Source organism: Branchiostoma belcheri, unplaced genomic scaffold (genome assembly GCF_001625305.1).
Source record: "Branchiostoma belcheri isolate BF01 breed outbred unplaced genomic scaffold, Haploidv18h27 scaffold133, whole genome shotgun sequence".
Taxonomy (NCBI): domain Eukaryota; kingdom Metazoa; phylum Chordata; class Leptocardii; order Amphioxiformes; family Branchiostomatidae; genus Branchiostoma; species Branchiostoma belcheri.
Window position 1 is genome coordinate 309,579 of NW_017802747.1, and position 21,091 is coordinate 330,669.

Sequence of the window (21,091 nt, forward strand, 5' to 3'; positions counted from 1 at the left end):
TCTTGTTGGGTGCTACTGCAAATTTAGACCTTAAAGCAGTGATTTCTCTGGTTCTGTGAGAGTATGGCCTACTTAGGTTTTTTACCCACCTCTCGTCGGTTTTGGCCTGTGTAGTGGTTTTGGGTTCGGAACTGTTTGATCTCCAATTTGGGTCACTATCTGCTGCGCTAATAGTCTTCTTTTGCTGCAAACGATCAAATTTGGTCTTCTGTCTGTCTTTTCCCTTCTCGTGCTGATCAAGTTGTCCGCGTGTTATGAACTCTTTAGTTTCGGCAAAAATCTCGTCTGATAGTTTCTCCCTCAGTAGTTTTTCAAGGTTAGATTTCCTCGCGTTTAGACCGTCTAATTTGTAGTTGATCTGTCTTACCCTTTCGTTTAGTAACTTTCTTTCCGCGTTGAAGATGATCTTGTTGGCGTTGAAGCCTCTGATGGAAGTTTTTAGGCGTAGGCTGGTGGGTGTGATACTTACCTTGAGGCAGCGTAGACTGAAGCGTAGATGATTCCGGAAATCTGCAATCTTCCTGCTGGTCTTCTCCAGATCCCTCACAGAGCTCAGGCAAAACTTACCGTAATGATCCAAGATACGTCGATGAAGGTTAGACATCCAGGTAATACGATATGCCAAAAAACAGTTACTCAAGCAACTGGATATGATTTTGAAAACGTCAGACGTTTCAGCTAGTATCCACTAGCTTTCGTCAGTGACTGAGAGACCAGAGGGGAAAGCAGGTTTATATACTCAACCTGTTGATTGATATGCAAATAAAGTGAAGACAAATTTTTGGAAGTCGAAAAAGGAACAAAAGTCAGACAAGTCAAGACAAGATGATGCAAATTAGTCTGAAAGCTCTTGTTATACAGGACAGGAGCTTAAGTGTTCCAAAAATTTGTCTTCACTTTTATTTGCATATCAATCAACAGGTTGTGTATATAAACCTGCTTTCCCCTCTGGTCTCTCAGTCACTGACGAAAGCTAGTGGATACTAGCTGAAACGTCTGACGTTTTAAAAATCATATCCAGTTGCTTGAGTAACTGTTTTTTGGCATAAGTTCATTTTTACTTTAAAAATATTATTCAATTAACATATATGTAAATTACTGAGTCGGATGAATCTGTGTTGGTATAGTTTACATATTTAACGTTACAACTTTTGGTGGTGATGTTCTTTATTTCTTTATTACAATAAATACATACATCACTTGCAAAACACACATGTGATACAGTGAGAAAATATTACATCAGTTGTCAAACTCCTGGTTAAAAAGAATATTTTGTTTCATCTCTAAATATGTGGGGTAGTGATTGACCGTTCGCATCTTTCTTTCCCTCAATTATTGCTCTCACCTAGAGCTTTCGACAGGTCACTCTGCAGGTCAATAGGAGATGGACCAGCAAGTAGGCTGTGCATTGGAATTCTATGCTCAAACCACTATAAAACAAGCACTTGATAACACGTTTACCTTTGTTTCAAACCTCAAGTCCTTCCCCACACTGCAAAGCTGGGTTTGTCAGTTTGTTTGGTGGAAGAAGTTGAAGGTAGATTCCGGCGTTTAAAGAGGCACAGCCAAAATATTGAAATGATACCAGGATTTCACCCCCCCCCTGGCAAACTAATTAGAGGTCAATAACAGGTCAGCCCATGCCAAAGGTCACCCTTTTTTGCCAGGTTTTCAAAATATATAAAATTCGTCTGTCCCTTTTACAAGAAAACTAGGCTTTTCTGAGCAATTTTGCCTAAGAAAAATTTTCTAAAGTCCAAAAATACATCAGAGTGCTTGATCTCCGCATTCACCAATTTCCCATCCTCAGAATGCAATGCGAAAACAGGGGGGTAACCCTCATTTGCATCGTCTGGAAGGCATCGGAATTATCCTGTTGACGTCAAACAGCTTGCTTTTCAATGTGTTTTGAGGTGTTGGGGCATTTTATGCTCAGCATTAATTGAATTACTATGGGCCGAATCTGACAACAAATAAAAAATGAAGTTTTGCTGTTCTTTTCAACACGGAACATGTGGTTTGTAACGTTACAGCATCAGTATAGCGTTACCACTATAACGTTACAAACCACATATTCAAAAAAATTCATTCTCTATTTGTTTTCAGATTCAACCCATAGTAATTTGTTAATGCTGAGCATAAAATGCCGCGAAATTTCAAAACACATTGAAAAGCAAGCTGTTTAACGTCACCAGGATCATTCCGATGCCTTACAGTTCTATGCAAATGGAGGTTACCCCGCTATTTTCGCATCGCATTCTTGGGATGGGAAACTGCTGAATGGCGAAATACTAGTAATGGCCTTTCCCTAATAGACTGGTTCAGTGTTGAGGTCACACTTTAAAGAAGCCACGTGGCAAGTCAAACTGGGTCAGTCTATTAAAGAAGACTAAAGTGACGCTAAACTCAGATTCAACATTGATGCTTGGCTTACTTGTTGTAGGCAAGTTGTTGTCTCCATGTTGTTTAGTCTGTACAGGGATGTAAATCCAGACAAGCAGGGCTGATACAGCAGACAACATGGCGGTGCACAGAAACGTCATTGTCGTTCTGTAAAGAGAGCGAGCATCAAGGTTAAAGTTAATGAACACACTCTAATGCTTTCTAGTAGTTTATACCACAGTTATTTCAGTTATTCCTTACGCCTATATGGTAGTACTTACTACTTGTTTTGTGTGTGTTTTAAGTATTGTACGTGTTTTTCATTACATATTCAATAGTTAGTATCAACAGCTCGATAACAGCATGAAAAATACTTACCCATATTTTTCGGTCAAAATCCCACCGACCGCCGACCCAACCATATTACCAAAAGTAGTGGATAGCCTTAACGTCCCGAGCTCCGTGGAGCGTGATGCGTCATCGGTGATGTCAGAAATCACCATATGCAGGCCTAGGACAACGAAAGAAATGCATTGAATATGCATATTAGACCCTGATTTGCATATTTTCTTTGTATTAAAAATAACATATGGCCACACTTGTTACATGGTTGTGTATTGTTGTTACTTGAACACCAACTACAACGGTAAAGAGTCAAAGGAATACTTGGGATATGCGGTTAATACATTGTACATAAAAATTAAAAACACATGCGATTTAGTAGATTTTACTCTATATCTGTAAATTTAATAATGTGAATTATTTTGTGAATCTAAGGGCCAGGATGTTATTTTAGTGTGAGCTCACCTGTCGACACGTGAGAGAAAACAAGCGGGAATTTGGACAAAACTAAACTCTGGAAAGAATTACAAGTTGACAACATGGCGGCCGTCGTTGCCATGGCAGCACAGGACAAGGTAAGCGACAGACGCCCTCCGTACACGTCACCGAACCGGCCCCCTAGCGGTCCTCCTATGATCTCCAGAAAGGCAACGATGGTGATGAGATGGCCCCAGTGCGAGTTGCTGATGTTTAGACGTTTGGCAAGATACTGCAGAGGGAGGAGGGGAGGTCAGATTTTAGTTGACTTTAGTCCAGATTGCGCAACGTATCATCACACACAAACACACATGTATACACACCTGCGCACACAGAAACAACCACACATAAACGCACACACACACACACACACACACACACACATATCTATACAGAAACAGACATACACAGACACACAAATAAACACACACACACACACACACATACAAAGACACATACATACATAGTATACATACATACACAAACAAACAAACACACACACACACACACACACAAACATACAGAAAGACACATACACATTAACAATTACACACACACACACACAAATAAACACACACACACATACATACACAGAAACACACATACACACACATACAGAAACACAAATACACATTTCAGTCGCGTTGATGTTTGCCACAGTCAAACGATACGTCGCCTCAAAACATCCAGAGAAACTTACCGGTAAAGCTCCATTGTTCATCATTAAACACATGTGGTGTAGAGCGTTGCTGACATGGACGATGGTCAGAAGTCGCCTCCTGTCTCCTGCCCCTATTTGGCACCACCATCTGTATTCCTCTTCTGGCTTGTTTGGTAGTCCGTGCTTTTGCGTTATTACGGCTACTGTGGTTGAAGAATGCATAGCCTTTCTGAAAGTTGTTGTCGGGTGCTAAGTTCATAAGGTCATTCTTGATACAAGGAGATATAGCATATCCCTGCATGCACGCATTGTCTAGCCAATTCTCAATTTGTCTCCAGGGAATACATACTAGCTGAGGTAACGAGTAAAACCAGTTTTTCAAGCACCCGTAAGCTATAGAGCCGTATGTACCCACACTGTACAGGTATGTTTAAAACAAAGATCGAAGTTGTCTGTAGCTGCTATATGTAGTCTGAAAAAGTAAACAAAAGGCTACACAGTTGTTTTTAATAGATAATTGACAACACGTATATATACATCACAGTTGAGATCTCCAAGTAAGAAAATCTCATCAGAAATAGCTGCATGTGGCGGCGGTCATGGCTGTTACGTCTACCACGCTCGTCCCCTCGCTAGTACGTTACGTTACACGGCGGCGATCTGATACACTGCATTATTTCTACCGTATCGGGACCTAAAACAAGACGCAAGATTCCTATTTTGGGGTAAAATATGTTGTCACAATGGTAATGCATTAGTTGAAACGAACATATACAAAGTACCTTTCTTTGGTGGTGCTAGAGTGTACCGTTACCTCTCTACATTTGCCCAGAAGGGAGTTAGTCGCGGAAGGAACTTGGCCACGGAGGGGGTTTGGGCATTCTCCACGCCCGTGAATAATTAACTCGTTCCCCGGATAGTCTGCCTCGCCCAGCATAATCTCTTTCCCAGGACCGTCTGTGTGACGAACTCAGGCGCCAGAAGTCCTCATGTGGCAGTATAATGTATTGCACAAAAGAATCACACGCGCATATTCAATAGGGTGGTTTATTAGGACGTTATGGAGGAGCGTGGGCTGTTTTCAAGTTTTCAAAAAAAAATGTAGTTTAATTGGTAACTCGGTAAGTTCTGCCGAGTTTCTGTCCTTACGAGATAGTATAATTCAGTATATACAGTTTATTGCCATCTATACTAGCCCTTATCTTGCTGGCAATTTTTGCACAAAATGCCCCAACACCTCAAAACACAGTGAAAAACAAGCTGTTTAACGTCAACAGGATCATTCCGATGCCTTCCTGTCCTATGCAAATGAGGTTTTGCCCCCTGTTTTTGCATTGCATTCTGGGGATGGGAAACTGGTGAATGTGGTCAGGAATAGGTTGTGTAACGCGGGAAGTCTTCCCGGATCTTCGAATCATAGCAAACCCTATGACCAGAGTAGAGATGTTCAAAGGGGGAATCGGAGTTACTATTCTTTTTCTGGTCCCGTATATAGCCGCTGTAGATCTATCCGCTTCAGCATCTACACATTGACCTACTTCCGGATCGGGGTGGGGGATACTGTGGTGGGAGATCCTTTATCTGTTTGTCTTTGATACCTACTCACTGATCCTTCGCCAAGGTCACTCGTAACAGAATCATAGACAGCTTCAACAATGCCAAATTCTGACAGTTTAGGCATACCTTTGGCTTCTATGCTTAGCCATAAGTTTGTAGTTTGTCAATGTCATCATTCGCATCAAGCGCCGCCATAGTTGTCTCCGCTGGAATTCCCGAGGTGAAGCCGGCAAAAATGCCTTAAACTCACTTTCAGACGACAAGGAAGACGCAAGAAAGGCATATGACGTTAAACTTAACTTACACACAACTTGATGGCTAAAAAGGCGACTTAAACGTCTAACTAACTCCAGAAACGGGAGAATCTGGAGAGATCGAAAAGAAAGTCCGTATCCATTTGTAACCGGACCTCTCCAAAGCGTCTGCTAGAGACCTTGTCCTCTGTGGTGAAACCGGTTTTCTGACAGGCGTAGTTTCAGGTCAAAGGTCTCATTTTTGCATGGAGCTTTGATGAATAGGGAGGAAACATAGATCTCCCCGATTGTCAACTATCAGACGGTATGTTCATATTTTTCTACCAATATTCATTTTGCATGGAAGATATTATTCAGGGATTGCTATAATTTTACCTTCACCTGTTCGGTAGGGCCAACCCCCAAATCCAGGTATTCTGGGCTAAAATCTTATATATATATTAGACCAGCTTTAAATGCTGTAGTCTTGGAAAAGGTACTTTTGCGAATTACTCAAAACCCCTATATCCGGTGTTAAAGGAAAACCACACGTACATCGAGCACGTTTACATATAACTTATAGAAGGTCATTCTGCAATTTTAATGTCGAACGGTTTGTTAAGTAGCTGTAGACGGTGACAAATCCAGCCGCCGATTAGACAAGAACCGAGGCTTTTCAGTAACAAGAAGGATGAAAGCTATTTCAGTAACAAGGCAACTGAATTTCTGATTTAAGTACACGCATAGCTGTCCTGATGAATGTCCATATTTTGGGATTGAACGAATCTCGTACGTACGTGTGACCCGGCCTGTGTCAACATACTTGTCAACAGTGCCCGCGGGCCATTTTGCTCACTGACTATTTTAATAGATTAAAATCTATGAACCAAATGTGGCCCGATCGACTTTTGAGGTAACCATTTCGGACGGTCAAACCAATTTTAGCTATTTGTCTAGTTCGGTTTTATCAAATTATAAATTCGCGTTTAAATTTTCAAACCAATTTACAACATTTTCTTCCTTAGTCGCATTATCACATGAAGGTCATGCATTTATACGCCTGGTGGAGCATGTATGTGTGTAAGGTCATGCATTTTTACGTCTGGTAGGGCATGCATGTATGTACGGTCATGCATTTATACGCCCGGTAGAGTATGTAGGTCTCCTGACTTAGCAAAGAATAACAGCAGCCTTTTTTGTAAGGCCACATATTGTCAGCTCCTCACTACAAAGCCTCATGTTGCGATGAGTGTGGAACATTCGGCTCAACCAGGTGTCATTGAAATTACCTGGCCATGCTGGCCTATCAAATAACAACAAAACAAAGCCTAGACAAATAAACTGTCTTGGATTTCCGTACACCTACAACATATAACTATTTTACAAAGTAAACAGGATTGAATAAATCCGATTGATGCATTGAAATTACCTGGCCATGCTGGCCTATCAAGTTACAACAACAAAGCAAAGCCTAGACAAATAAACTGTCTTGGATTTCCGTACACCACCAACATATAACTAATTTACAAAGTAAACAGGGTTGATGCGTTATTTTGAGCGAAGCAATGAAACATTCATTGTACATGATTCTACAATGGCTGCTCGAGGTCACGGGAAGGTCATTTAAACGGTGTTGTGACGTCACAAGGATGAGTATTGTTTGACCTAGAAACAAAACATCCCCGAAGGAGTCACGACTCAATATCACAACGGGGACGTAAACAAGAAAAAATTATTTAGTAAACATGTGTTTTTGGATCTGTGAATTACTTCATTCTGTTGGTGAGTAATTAAATGGCGACCTATTTACACCAAACAGCACAAACGTTCATATATAGATATCGTATCTATTGCAGAACGCTTCTCTACTGTTAATCACAGATGTATGGTTATAGCTAATAATGTATCATAATTGTAAACAGTTGTTTGTAGTAGACGAGTAATGTGAAACGATACGAAAGACCAAAAAAATATTAGGAGCTATAACAGATATAAGGTTTATCAACTTTAAGGCTTTAACCCTTCTTTCTTTTGCAAGAAGTTGACTATTTCTGGCTGGGATACTGTAAATCTTGAAATGATCGTGGTGGTTTTATTTTCGCATTATTCACGATAACCGCTCCATCGCGAAGTCATGAGATCGCGAATGTGATCTGCTTTATGTAGTACAACAGCTGGAAAACCAGTCTTTTGGCACCTAGCCCTCATGGGCATGAATGTGCGAATACTAGGCCGTGTTCATGTGAAGTCAGTGAAGCGCTTTACATGTGGTTTACCCCGAAGCCGGTTTCAATTGACTCCATCTGAACGCTCTAAATCACATTGAAAGCGCCTCGATCCCAAACTACTTCTAGAGGTGGTTTCGAATCGGTTTTCCCGCATCGCGATTTGCCTCTGAACGCAATGTGATTTCAATGTGACTTCACCTAGTTATGGATTACGGGGTGTTATTTCTTTATTTTATATGCAATACCAAATTTTACGTGGCAGCAACTTAAAGAGAAGTAATAGTAAAATAATGTGTCCGTTTTAGGGCGAGCTTCACCGCCTCTGGCGGGACCACATCGGCATTCGGCCGAGATACGCTGGGAGGAGGGGGGGGGGGGGGGGGGCACCGGCAAGCAGGTCGTTGACCTCTGACATTAATAACACGCTACCTTGCGTGTTTTCATCAAACAACAATGAATGCAGTTTCGGAGAATCGTGATCGGACACGGTTTGAAAGGAATGTATGGCACGTGGACCAGATGTGAGGAATGCGAGTTACCCGAATCGCGGTTTGGGTGACTTCACATGAACAAGGCTCTAGTGAACATCATTGTAATTGCCATTGTTTATACCGGCTGCGATGGTGGCAGTGGAATGCACACCTGGCACGGACGTTTGTTTACTGGTAAACCCAGATGAAATTACACAATGCACTTGCTTTACTATAAACACGCTGTTAGATCCTTCTTCTCCTATGTTTCCACAACAAGAACCGCCCTGTTCTTCTGCATTTCAAAGGAGACAAGACAAAAGTGGAAGACATGCATCGATAGCGGCATACAGGCCAAAATTGTGTACCATACAATATACGGTATACATAACACAATGCCACAATGAAAGGCATATTTTAACCAGGAGTAAAGGCACTGACGCCACTGTAAATGTGCTCCCGTGCTTAAGTATTGCTTCAACCGTGAAGTTTAAACATTCTTTAAATATTCTTTCCTTACAGTACATCAGTATGGAGCTCAGCAGATTGCACGTGGTGTTCTTCCTGGCAGTCTTCTTGTCAGCAGCAGCGATGTATCACGTCCAGGTTTGTGAAGACACTTTTTTTATTAAAACATATAGTGACAAGGCGTGTTGGCGACACCCAAGTTACACTTATATTTATGTCGCCACCAGACAATACATAATACAAGCAAGCAAAGCACAACTTACATTTACCAGAATATCATCTAAAAGATCATCCAAGTCAGTAATAAAGCCAATCAGTGTTTTTAAGTTGCCAAAAATGGTATTTCGTTGTTGAGTGTAGTTAGGGCAGTGTAACAAAAAGTGACTAATGTTTTTACATGGGTGACCACAGGAACAAGCTGGACTAAATTACGAGAGAAAAAGCTTTGATTTAGACTGTGTGTTCCGAGCCTAAAACGTGTAAGTAAAGCACAGGATTAATTGGGACCGGAACTAAGGTAAGTAATGGGGGAGGTGCGTAAAGTTTTAAACGTTTTTTTTCTAAACGAGGGAAGGCTCAGCGAGCCATCTGCTAGGGTCAGTTGGTTCCAATGATAGGTTGCATATGGAATAAATGAGTTCTTAAAGCGATTGGTTATACATATCTGGATGTTTTGTTTGTTTCAAAGATTATCAATATAATTTGTGAAATCAGACACCAAGGGTGGCAACAGGTGAAGACACTTGAATGTTATTGTTGATTTCTACAATAACTGTTACCAAGGATGGTTAAAACGCAACACACAAAGTTAGTGTCAAAATCAGAAAATGTTGAATTTGCAATTGGAATATTACAGAAGGAGTCTGTGTATACTTTAGTATTAGTAAATAGATAATTTAAGAAAAAAAACGTTAGGATCGGTCGTTTAGATAATTTTGGAACGACCTAAAGAAATGATATATCAGTGACAACAGGTACAATCATTGGAATATAACATTATGCAAGGTATTGAAATGAGGGTAATCATTCTTTTTGATTTGATTTAATTTATTAGACTGTATAACCAGATATATACAGTCAGAACTGCCCAACTAGCCGGAGGCTATTTTAAAGGGCTAGCCCTCACGACAAAAACGTCCATCGCTAACTGTAATTAAGCATTTTTGATTTAGACTTTTTCACCCCCACACAAACGTCTATGACTGTCGTTATTTTCTTTCTCCAGAAAAACAATTGGACCACTTCCGGGTCACAACCTCGGCCAAAAAAGGTTTTACACGGAACCGTAACGATGATGCAGAACATTACTATTAAAAGTGACGAAAAGGTATTTTTTCATAAGTTTGTAGCTTATAGGTTAGACGGATGTTGTCATATGACAACGGGGGCAGGGTGCCTAACATCCTCTTACCGCTAGAGACCGCAACGGTTTACGACTGCTAAAATGTGACAAATCACTTCAAAATGAGTAGCCACATCTGCGGGGAGATACCTTAGATAGAGTTTTGACAATGATACTATTAGTTTGTGCTACACAGACTAGACTAAATGTATGTGTGCATGCACCATTAAAATCTTTAGTTACTAGACTCATGTTGCTTTGTGCAGAACATATATTGTCCCTTGATAACAAAGACCGTTTGAGATCACAATCATAGAAATTGCCTTCTGTTGCAGGCTAACCAAACCAAGTATATGGCGAATTCTACATCGGCAGTCGGACGGAAGTTTTCAGGAACTCCACAACGTCTTGGGTACAGAACTAACGTCTCCATATCGATCAACAGTAAGAACAGGAACACGTTGCCAAGGTACTTCAGTTAGGGAACAGTGAGACTCTTCCCTCTTTCAAGTATGGCTTCACTATCTCTGCATCGGTCGTGTGTCGTAACGACGGAGCATTTGGCTCGGAACCAAGAGTTCCCGAGTTCAAATCCTGTCATGCCACCGATTTGAGCCCTTGGGAAAGACATTTTACACGATTTGCCTCACTTCACTCTGGTGTCAAGAACTTAAGTGTGCCGTCACCATGTGTTGTGATAAATGTAAGAATTAAGAAAAGTTTTAATTTTAGTCAATTTTAGTCGATCTTGGTAGCTTTATGTGTTTTCCAATGGTGGGTATATCCCAATTATAGGAACTCGCCTTAAGACCGGGTTGGCTTCAATGTATTTATTAATGTGTGTGTGTGTTTGTGTGTGTTTGTGTGTGTGTGTGTGTGTGTTTGTGTGTGTGTGTGTCTGTGTGTGTGTGTGTGTGTGCGTGTGTGTCTGTGTGTGTCTCTGTGTGTCTGTGTGTGTGTGTGTTTGTGTGTGTTTGTATGTGTGTGTGTTTGTGTGTGCGTGTGTGTTTATGTGTGTGTGTTTGTGTCTCTCTCTGTGTGTGTGTTTGATTGTGTGTGTGTTTGTGTATGTATGTGTTCAAACTTCTACCTAATTCAGAATTTTTTCTGTTACACAGTAAAGGAATCTGCCAGCCTCACCTAAACGTTGCCTTTCTGAAGGTTCACAAATGCGGTTCTACTACGGTAGCCAACATGATGTATCGCTTCGGTTACAAGCACAAATTAATTGTTGCTTTAGCACCCAAAAGTGCCCAGTCCATCATAGGCAGCTTTGGAACGATTAAGTAAGTTACCAAGACTTTTTGAACAAATTTAAAGAACTTTTAATCTAAATTATATATTCTATTAAAATAGGACTTATTTCACCTAAAATCCTAAGCCCACTATATGGCATTCGTGATATCGACACAGACATATGGGACAGGCCTCGTTTTCGCAAGAGACCAACTAAATTCTCGCCGGGCAATACTCTCGCGAGAGTACATTCCAACATGGCGCCTGTTATTGGAATGGGGCCATCGAAATACCAGTTTATAGATATTCGCTTTATTTCCTTTTATGGTTTAGATTACTAGAAAGCAACAGAACATATCACATGTTACTTAGACATTTTGGTCTTGTTCATGGAAAACTATATGGCCAGATCGATTCATGCATCCATGTTGTTGCATGCAGGGACCGCGACTATAAGCATCCACCTGGTGGAAAACGTTGGAACATCTTCGCTACTCACGCGATGTACAACAGAACACGCTTCCACCAACTCATGGATCCCAATACAAGGTACGCGGTCTAAATATGCTGTTTTCACTCAAGTGACTAAGCTGTGGTGGACGTATTGTCTTCCATGCTCAGGCAACATTGACTTGATTACATTGATGATATCTTTGTGGTCATGATTTTCAAAAAGATCTCTCTCTATCTCTCTTTATCTCTCTCTCCCATATCTAAAAACATAGATTTTGAAAACTTACTTTCTTCTGACAGTTTTCGAAGTATATCCAGGTGCTTGAGTAACACTTTACTTGTGTATGTAAAACCTTAATCGGCATATAGGCCTAGTTAGGGTTTACCAGTTTGTATGGCCAATGTGATGTACTTGGTAATATTCTAGTGTTAGCTAGTACCTATTGATCGATAAAACGACTTGTTTATTAATACGGCCTGTCAGAATAGTGTTACAGGAAATTCAAAAATACTAAATTTGAATAGCTCATGTGCTGGTAACAATACATGCATTCAATATCACTGTTTTTGAAATTAAAGTGACATGAGACGTTTTCTACAACATGGTGCAATCCTGAGTAGTGTGGTATGTGATTATGACAATGCCATTTTTCATACGTAATTTCTTCAATTTCTTATTTCAAGGTATGTTACCATTCTACGAGAACCGTTGACAAGGCTGCAGTCTGCTTTCCAGTACTTTCATCTTCAAAGGAGATTTCCTGGGCTCCAGGAACAGACTCCCCGTGGAGCCTCTTACGTGACAACCTACCTGAAGAGACCTGAGTTTTGGGATCCACAGTACCGTCAACCCAAGACCAAAAAAGAAAGGGAACATTTTTGCTTCAGGAACTGCATGGCTCGTGATTTGGGTCTCAATGAGAAGGATTATCAAAACCATACAGCTGTTGAAGATTTTATACAAGGCATAGACAATGACTTTACAATGGTAATGATCCTAGAATATCTGTCAGAGTCTTTAGTTCTGCTGAAACGGCGAATGTGTTGGACATTTCACGACATCCTTTACAAATATGACCGGCGTTCTTCGAGGAAACAACGGTACACACGAAATACACCCATTACAGTCAACATGAAGGACAGGTTTTACAAGCGTAATCATGCCGATGTCATGTTATACACGCATTTCAAAAACTCATTACAGAGGCAGATAGAGAAAAAGGGTGCCGATTTTCTACAGGAAGTTCAATATTTTAAACGCGTCAACAAAGACGTGTCACGCTTCTGCCACTCTAGGAAAAGAAAAAGGAAGTCAAGGAAGATGGTCGTTCCAAAAAGTAAATGGAATGAGGCTTTCTCTGTTGGCAGCTCATTTTGTGCGAGCTATGGCAAAAGCAGAAGATACTGGCACCCACTACTAACATCGGTTTATCATTAGACGTCAAAATATAACACTGAACAAGTAAAACGTTAAACCTTAACATGACTCATACTGTAAAACAGCACAGTTAATGTATTTCTTTCGAATAATCAGGTATATTAGGTAGCTGTAGGCAGCTCAGCACAGGAGAACAGCTAACCGTTTGTTCTCACCATTCACATCGCTGCTCGAACTCTTCTGTAACCCCACTTGGGTCATGTGGCTTATCGGCACAGCGTTTGGCTTAGAACCAAGAGGTCCAAAATTGAAATTCTGCCATGCCGCCCATATTTTGCCCTTGAAAAGGGCACTTTACACGACTTTCTTTCCATTACTAATGTAAAAGTGTGTATGTCTATTGCCTTTTGATATTTTTGTGATCTGTGTTGGTGGCATAGAAATTATTTGGAAAAGTTGAATTTGCCTTTACCATGTCGTGTGATAAAATGTTAATAAAAAACGACTCTTTAACTAGAAAGGCCAATATTTGCTTTGGAGCAAATACAGCGATGGGTTCACCACATTTTACCACATGGCAGCGAAAGAATGAGAAACACAAGGGAAAACAATGATTTACATTGATATAACTATAATATGAAGTAACATACAACTAAAACAACAGTTGGATAGCTATTCCCTACTTTATTGGTTAGGATTTTTAATTGCATAATGCAAACTGTTGATTTTCAAAATAAAATAAAAAACGTTCATGCCCCGCATTCCAATGCTGGAGCAGAAAAGCTTGAAATACCTACCAAAACACTTGAATAAAGACATACTGTCAGTATGGAAATGCTCTGTGCAGGTGTTAATCAAGTTAAATCCCAACAGCCAATCAGCAAGAAATGCTCTGTGCAGGTGGAAATGCTCTGTGCGGGTGTTAATCAAGTTAAATCCCAACAGCCAATCAGCAAGAAGTATAGAGGAAAGCTGCATGCCTATTGGTTGATGCCCTGCATTCCATTGTGATGACTCATGGTAAACACGGCACACTAACACAGTAATACATTTGCTATAACACAGCCAAAAAACTCAAATAAAACCATTCTAAAAGCCTGTATCACAAAAATTTAAAAAACGCCTAGGGGTATTTGCCCACTTTACCTCCATACCAAATTTCAGAACCTTAGGCCCTAAAATGAAGAAGCTGAATCCATTTAAAGATATGGCAGGAGGAGGAGAAACATCAGAAAAAGCAATATGGGTTCACTTCGTAGTGGTGAACCCATAATTACAGCAATCAATTTACTAAGTATGTTTGCTTAGTTTCCAGATGTTTTGTACTTGTAGTTTTTAAATGAACGAAAACCGATGCGCGCACATATGTTACTTTTGTGACAACATCAAAGTGATTTTGGTTTGTATGTTGAAAAAATACAAAAGACTAACATTCGAAGTTATTGAAATTCTTGAGTAAGAACAATCAGTTTTGGAATGTTAAAAGCAAAGCAATGGATATTAAAACGAAAATGTTAAAATTAAATAGTTGAAATTGTTAAAATGTAAAATGGTTAAAATGGTTAAAATTGTTGAAATTGTTAAAAATGTTAAAAATTGTAAAAAGGATAATTAAAAATATCCAGTGTACCGGGGTTCGAACTCGTAATGTCTGGACTTGCAGCCCTGCGCGTTACCAACCGAGCTATCTGGACACGTTTCCATTACTCTCTGCATTGTATGTCATATAAAGTGAACAACATGGCGGTAACGATCAGTACTAGTAAGGGACTTTCTAGGAGATACACTCTACAATTTTGGTGATTCTTCAGAAATCGATAACAGAATATATAATACTAGTCGGTGAAGATTGTGGAAAATTGTTGATACCGTGGCGCGCGCGCGTGCGCCGACGATACACATTACGTACCGTTGTTTACAGTACTCGCGGGGCGCAGGTCATTGACCTCCCGCTTGCGTTGTTCCAACAGAGAAGAGCAAAATATCTGCCAGTTTTTGCGTCAGATTTTCAGTGTTTGTTAAAGTCATATACAGGCATCCATGCAGCTATAATTCTTCCAACTAGTTCGTAGTTAGGTGAAATGTTTATAGGAATCACACGAATCGGTATCCAGTATCAGAGTATCATGGCCCACGGCCGAGACCGCGTGGACCAGCTGCGCTGGTACGTGAAAATGGTAGTAAATAAATTAATTAGCCAACAGCCAATCAACAACCACATCTGCAAACATGACCACACCTGCTTGTATGCCCATATTTGGGCCTTCCCCCAAATTCCTTTCTTATTACGTCACGCGCGTACGCCCCCACAGTACTTTCCTATGGGGACCACTAAAAAGCAAATAAAACGATTGTAAAAGCCACTCTACCATTTACCCACTCTACCTCTATACGAAATTACAGGTAATTTCGCCCAAAAATGAAGGAGTTGAATCAATTTAAAGAAGTGGCAGGAGAAGAAGAAGGAGGAGAAGGAGGAGGAGAAGAAACATCAGAAAAAGCAATATGGGTTCACCACCACTTCGTGGTGTGGTGAACCCATAAAAAAATCCGTCGGTGAAGGTTAGACGTCCAGGTAATACGATACGCAAAAAAAACAGTTACTCAAGCAAACTGGGTATGATTTTAGAAACGGTCAGACGTTTCAGGTAGCATCACTGCCTTTCGTCAGTGTCAAGGTAATGAAACATGACACTCGGCTTCTATGGTTTTGTACTCTGTCTAACCTTGCGTGAAGCGGTGAAGGTTCCTTTGTATTGTAACCTAGACAACAAAATACGTATGTATATTGTACAAGCGTCCTTGTCAGTAAACCTGTCACCGCAAATGCCATCCATTGTTATCGATTACCCTCTGTATAGTATATAATATCGTGTAGGTAAAAAGATTTATACCTAAACATACCAGGACGGTAGTTGATTGCTGTCTAAAGCCGATGATCCCAGTGCTAATGTTACAGAGGTAAGAATCTGATTGTAGAATTATGTATATTGACTAAAAGGTAAACCTTGGAATAAGTTGCGTCGGTGAAGACTTATCACTAAATTGTGCAAGTCACCAAGTTGGGTGGTTTTCGCGCAAGTAGTTAGGACGTTAGCCGAATGAAATTTTGTACCGACCTCACCTCGCAAATTATGGTCTCGCATATTTGTGGCACAACCGCATCTTTGCTGAACGGCTGTAGGATCGTATTAAACAATGAATAATTCTAAAGGGTACTAGACAAGCTTTGATAATAGGAAATGATGCAAAAAAATAATAATTAGATACTAACGAAGACATTCTTGACCAAAGTACTTTCCTTATACGCAGTTTTATCGCTGTGTGAGGTACATCATCATGGTGTTTAGCAGATTACACGCAGTCTTTCTTCTTGCAGTCTTGTTGTCAGGAGCAGCAGTTTATCACTTACAGGTTTGTAAAGACTCTATATGTTAGGCTATATATAAGGTGCTAAACCAAGGAGACCATTAATGCTCTTTCAAATGTTTCATCTCAATTTCTTATCAAGCATCAACTACAATTTTTGTCTTTTTTTTTTTTTAAGCAAAACAATTGGAACACTTTGCGGCCACAACCTCATGCCAAAAAGAAGGTAACTTACAGGAACGTGACGATGACACAGAATATTGCTATTAAAAGGGCCGAAAAGGTATCTTTTTATCGATATTTTTTTTCCTGCAGCTCAAACGATATACGGATGTTGTAATGTGATAACGGGGGAGGGCGGCGGGTGACTTGCATACTCTTTTCGCTAGCGGCTAAAAACTAAACAGATGCCTTGATCCATAAAACGTCTGAAAAGAATTTTGTTTTCTTGTTGTCTAATGCACACTCCATAGTGCTCTGGACAATGAATGGCCATTTGTGTTACACAGACAAGTCTAGACTTAAATTGTGCAGCTTTTTACATCTTAATAAACTCATGTTTGATTTGTGCAGGATATAGAAGTAAATGTCAAAACTTTTATTAGAGGTTGTATTGATTGAACGTACGTAATTGTAGCCTAACCACGTGCCATGCACTCAAACTCAGGATATGACGGATTTTAAAACCGTTACGGAAGGTGGGCAGACTTCATCAGGAACTCATCTCTGGTACAGAACTAACGTCTCTGAATCGAACAACACTGGCAACATGTTACTAAGGTACGGCAGTTAAACAACACTACTAGCTCTGCCTTTGTTGCCCAGATTCCGGCTGTTACTCCGATGACCTCAGTGGTGTAATATTATCAATATTGTAATCATAGCATGAAAGTTCATCTATGTTGGTACAAGTTATTATAAAATAAAGACTAAGCTTTAACTTCCAACACCGCAAGAGGAGTAAAGGAGGCGGTCTACATAAGAGCTCACAGACCTACCTTGAACAGAGACGGGGGGGCGACACAAGTTATCTGGCACGTATGACCCGCTACTACGGCAACGTGTCTCTGACGTCACGTTCCCATAGTAGACGGGTCCATTCCGTAAACAAGGTTGATGGAGTCAACCGAAAATTTTGGGTAAGTCCCAATTCCGTAATCTAAGTGTGGGAAGTTCAAGCTTACTCTTTATCTTATAATATTGTAATCAATTGTGTTTTTATGTTCTGCTAGTCTGCTTGTATGCACGGCACAATTTACTACTTTTACAACGTAGCAGTTTAAATATTTATAGGTAGTGTAATGTTACAAAACGACAATCTCACGATATTTCAATATCAATTAACAATTTCAACGTAGCAGTTTAAATATTTATAGGGAGTGCAATATTACAAAACGACACTCTCACGATATTGCAATATCAGCTAACAATTTCTTTCTAATAGGTCATATGGTAGGGAAAATTGGATCTCTGTGTTTGTGTATGCGTTGCGTGCAAATGTTTACGTGTAACCATATTAATTAATTCTGTCCTTTTTCTGTCACACAGTACCGGCCTTTGTCAGCCTCACCTAAACGTTGCGTTTCTGAAGGTTCACAAATGCGGCTCTACTACAGTAGCCAACATGATCTATCGCTTTGGCTACAAGCATAAATTATTTGTTGCTTTAGCACCGAAAAGTGCCCACTCCATCATAGGCAGCTTTGGTATCATTAGGTAAATAACTTTAAGTACTTAGTGAATAAAGAACTATATACATCTACAATCTTTATACATTAGCCCAAAATGGCAACCATGTTAATGTCATATGGGGCGGCCTTCTTTTCGTAAAAGATCACGCAAATTCTCGCTAGGCAGTGTTCTCGCGAGATGACATTCAAACATGGCGCCTGTTATTGTTTAACATAGTATATTGCTATATTTAGTGTTTTATTTCATAGATTTTAGATCCTTCGATCCTTGAAACATTCAAATGTGACAGCAAAACAGTTTTTAATAGTTTGTGGAGCAGCTCTTATTATTCAAGTAACACGTAAAGAAGCTAAACAGAAATGTTATTTATATTTTGTCCTAGCAAAACTGTATTTCAGAAAATGGTGCATGTACCCTAAATGCCTGTTGGTACATACAGAAATAGTGACTACAAGCATCCACCTGGCGAAAAACGCTGGAACATCTTTGCTACCCACGCTATATACAATAGGACCCGCTTTCGCCAACTCATGGATCCCAATACAAGGTACGCGTTTCGAATATGGTACAGGTAATTACACTTATGTAATTAGTCTGTGATGTGCGTACTGCCTGCCATATAAGATGGTCAGGCCGAACTAACATGATTATATCAATATCATTTGCGCAAGCATCACTTTTCGTAAGTCACCTCCCACCCCCCCAAAGTTTGCCAACACACTGTAAACACATTCAAGACTTAAAGGTTTAATTATGATTTGACGAAAAACAATGATGGTTGTGAGGTCGCGTAGTGGAAGGTAGTACTAGAATTAACTAGCAAAATCTGATGTGTCTGATTAATGCAAAGGTTCTTTAAGAATAGGGTAGTTAGGACTCGAAAAATGGGTTTAGTTTTTTTGTGCTGTTAAGAACACATGAAGTCATGGTAAATCATTTACCATAAATGTAAAGTGAAACGTTTTCTGCAACACGGTGCTATTCTTAACGGGCTTAATTTTTTTCTAATAATCAATCGCAATACCATATTCATACATAATTTTACATTTCATTTTTAAAGGTATGTTACCATTCTACGAGAACCACTACGACGGCTGCAGTCTGCTTTTCAGTACTTTCATCTTGAACGGAGATTTCCTGGGCTCAAGGAACAGACTCCCAGTGGAGCCTCTTACGTTTCAACCTTCCTGAAGAGACCTGAGTTTTGGGATCCACAATACCGTCAACCCAAGACCAAAAGAGACAGAGAACATTTTTGCTTCAGGAACTGCATGGCTCGCGATTTGGGACTCAATGAGAAATATTATAAAAACCATACAGCTGTTGAAGATTTTATACAAGGCATAGACAATGACTTTACAGTGGTGATGATCCTAGAATATCTGTCAGAGTCTTTAGTTCTGCTGAAACGGCGAATGTGTTGGACATTTCACGACATCCTTTACAGATATGACCGGCGTTCTTCGAGGAAACAACGGTACACACGAAATACACCCATCACAGTCAACATGAAGGACAGGTTTTACAAGCGTAACCATGCCGATGTCATGTTATACACGCATTTCAAAGCCTCATTTCAGAGGCAGATAGAGAAAGAGGGTGCCGATTTTCTACAGGAAGTTCAATATTTTAAACGCCTCAACGAAGACGTGTCACACTTTTGCCACTCTAGAAAAACAGCAAGGAAGATGGTCGTTCCAAAAAGTAAATGGAATGAGGCTTTCTCTTTAGACAGCTCATTTTGTGCGAGTTATGGCAAGACTAGAAGATACTGGCACCCACTACTAACATCGGTTCATCATTACACGTCAAAATATAACAATAAATAAATAAAGCCAGAAGGTTAGGCCTCAAAATGACTCATACTGTAGAACATCACAGGTAATGTATTGCTTTCGAATAATCAAGTATATTAGGTAGCTGTAGGCAGCTCAGCACAGGAGAACAGAAAACCGTTCTCACATTGAAAACCTTTATTGCATGATAGATGGAGAAAAGGCGTAGGGTTAACAATAGTTAATAATTAATGTTCGATGTTTAATGTTCGTTGATTGAAAGAGACGGGGCGGCCTGCCCTGTTTAAAAAAGAAGTAGCATTGGCATTGATCACTTTCCATATAAGCAAGGACGCCTCCCTTTAAAATAATTTTAAGGTATACAACGTCTCAGTGCACCCAAGTGTTAACCACCCCACAGTTCCGCGGTCCACAATCATAACGACTACTAGTACGAAGTTTAGTGACCCTGGATTCAAGGCTACGCATCCTGTTAATAAGGCGCAAATAATTGCTGACATTTGGAAGATACCATTGTGCTATTATTGTCTCTTACACTCCTATTCATAACTGTATACAAATGGGTCATATTTTCAAACGTGACAAAACAATAAGGTAATTCTCTGTGTGGCAACAGATAAGATATAGAATTGAGAGTAACCTTTAAAAGATTAATACCCTTTACCTATGACTCAAGGTGGCACAGTCCTAGAAAACCAGTTGGTTCAGTGTCTCCTCACACAGAAGAAAGACGGTAGAAAGGTCATTATATATTTGAGCTTATGTTAGGTATGGAAATCATATCTTTGCCTTCATGTTAGGTATGGACAATTATGGAGCGTAAATAACGAGCCTAAGGATACATTTGGAGGCCAAGGCCAATCTACATGGACAAAGAGTCTGGTTTAAAATCATTAACCGACTTGACAGGTGACTACAATGTAGGTAGAAGGTCAGAATACAGCGCTTCTACCCAGAGGTATGGTCTACCGTATTTTTTTATATCCAAGATGCATATATAATATGTT

The 21,091-nt window shown here is 40.0% G+C and overlaps 3 protein-coding genes and 1 long non-coding RNA gene across 6 annotated transcripts in view; 3 read left to right on the forward strand and 1 right to left on the reverse strand.

The window, feature by feature from the left end:
* Window positions 1-4,814, reverse strand: part of LOC109464171 (solute carrier family 22 member 18-like) — a 10,994-nt gene extending 6,180 nt beyond the window's left edge. The window contains exons 1-6 of one of the 3 annotated variants that reach the window (XM_019761106.1): window positions 4,645-4,814; window positions 3,902-4,091; window positions 3,190-3,433; window positions 2,761-2,893; window positions 2,435-2,550; window positions 470-562 (exon numbers count right to left, since the gene is read on the reverse strand). In XM_019761106.1, the coding sequence (XP_019616665.1) occupies window positions 470-562; window positions 2,435-2,550; window positions 2,761-2,893; window positions 3,190-3,433; window positions 3,902-4,091; window positions 4,645-4,799 (931 nt within the window). In that variant the 5' untranslated portion in view covers window positions 4,800-4,814. Of the gene's footprint in view, window positions 1-469; window positions 563-2,434; window positions 2,551-2,760; window positions 2,894-3,189; window positions 3,434-3,901; window positions 4,335-4,644 lie in introns of all 3 variants that reach the window. The other 2 variants (XM_019761107.1, XM_019761108.1) reach the window with 2 other exon arrangements.
* A 3,044-nt stretch (window positions 4,815-7,858) lies between these two features.
* LOC109464144 (galactose-3-O-sulfotransferase 4-like) lies at window positions 7,859-13,413 on the forward strand. Its single transcript, XM_019761082.1, has 5 exons — window positions 7,859-7,899; window positions 8,873-8,956; window positions 11,279-11,446; window positions 11,838-11,945; window positions 12,534-13,413. The coding sequence occupies exons 1-5, from the start codon at window positions 7,859-7,861 to the stop codon at window positions 13,285-13,287; spliced, it is 1,155 nt and encodes a 384-aa protein (XP_019616641.1). The 3' UTR covers window positions 13,288-13,413.
* Window positions 13,414-17,291: 3,878 nt separating this feature from the next.
* LOC109464166 lies at window positions 17,292-18,799 on the forward strand. Its single transcript, XR_002139869.1, has 3 exons — window positions 17,292-17,376; window positions 18,145-18,312; window positions 18,728-18,799. It is a non-coding gene; the product is annotated as an uncharacterized LOC109464166 (long non-coding RNA).
* Window positions 18,800-19,062: 263 nt separating this feature from the next.
* On the forward strand, window positions 19,063-20,117 carry LOC109464146 (galactosylceramide sulfotransferase-like). The gene is made up of 2 exons (XM_019761083.1): window positions 19,063-19,088; window positions 19,349-20,117. The coding sequence occupies exons 1-2, from the start codon at window positions 19,063-19,065 to the stop codon at window positions 20,115-20,117; spliced, it is 795 nt and encodes a 264-aa protein (XP_019616642.1).
* The last annotated feature ends 974 nt before the right edge of the window (window positions 20,118-21,091 follow it).

Coding starts and splice junctions, on each gene's coding strand:
- LOC109464144 (XM_019761082.1), top strand. CDS start 7,859: ATGGGCATGAATGTGCGAATACTAGGCCGTGTTCATGTGAA. Junction 7,900..8,872: donor CTAGGCCGTGTTCATGTGAA/GTCAGTGAAGCG, acceptor CTTTCCTTACAG/TACATCAGTATGGAGCTCAG. Junction 8,957..11,278: donor CAGCGATGTATCACGTCCAG/GTTTGTGAAGAC, acceptor TCTGTTACACAG/TAAAGGAATCTGCCAGCCTC.
- LOC109464146 (XM_019761083.1), top strand. CDS start 19,063: ATGGTTGTGAGGTCGCGTAGTGGAAG. Junction 19,089..19,348: donor GTGAGGTCGCGTAGTGGAAG/GTAGTACTAGAA, acceptor TCATTTTTAAAG/GTATGTTACCATTCTACGAG.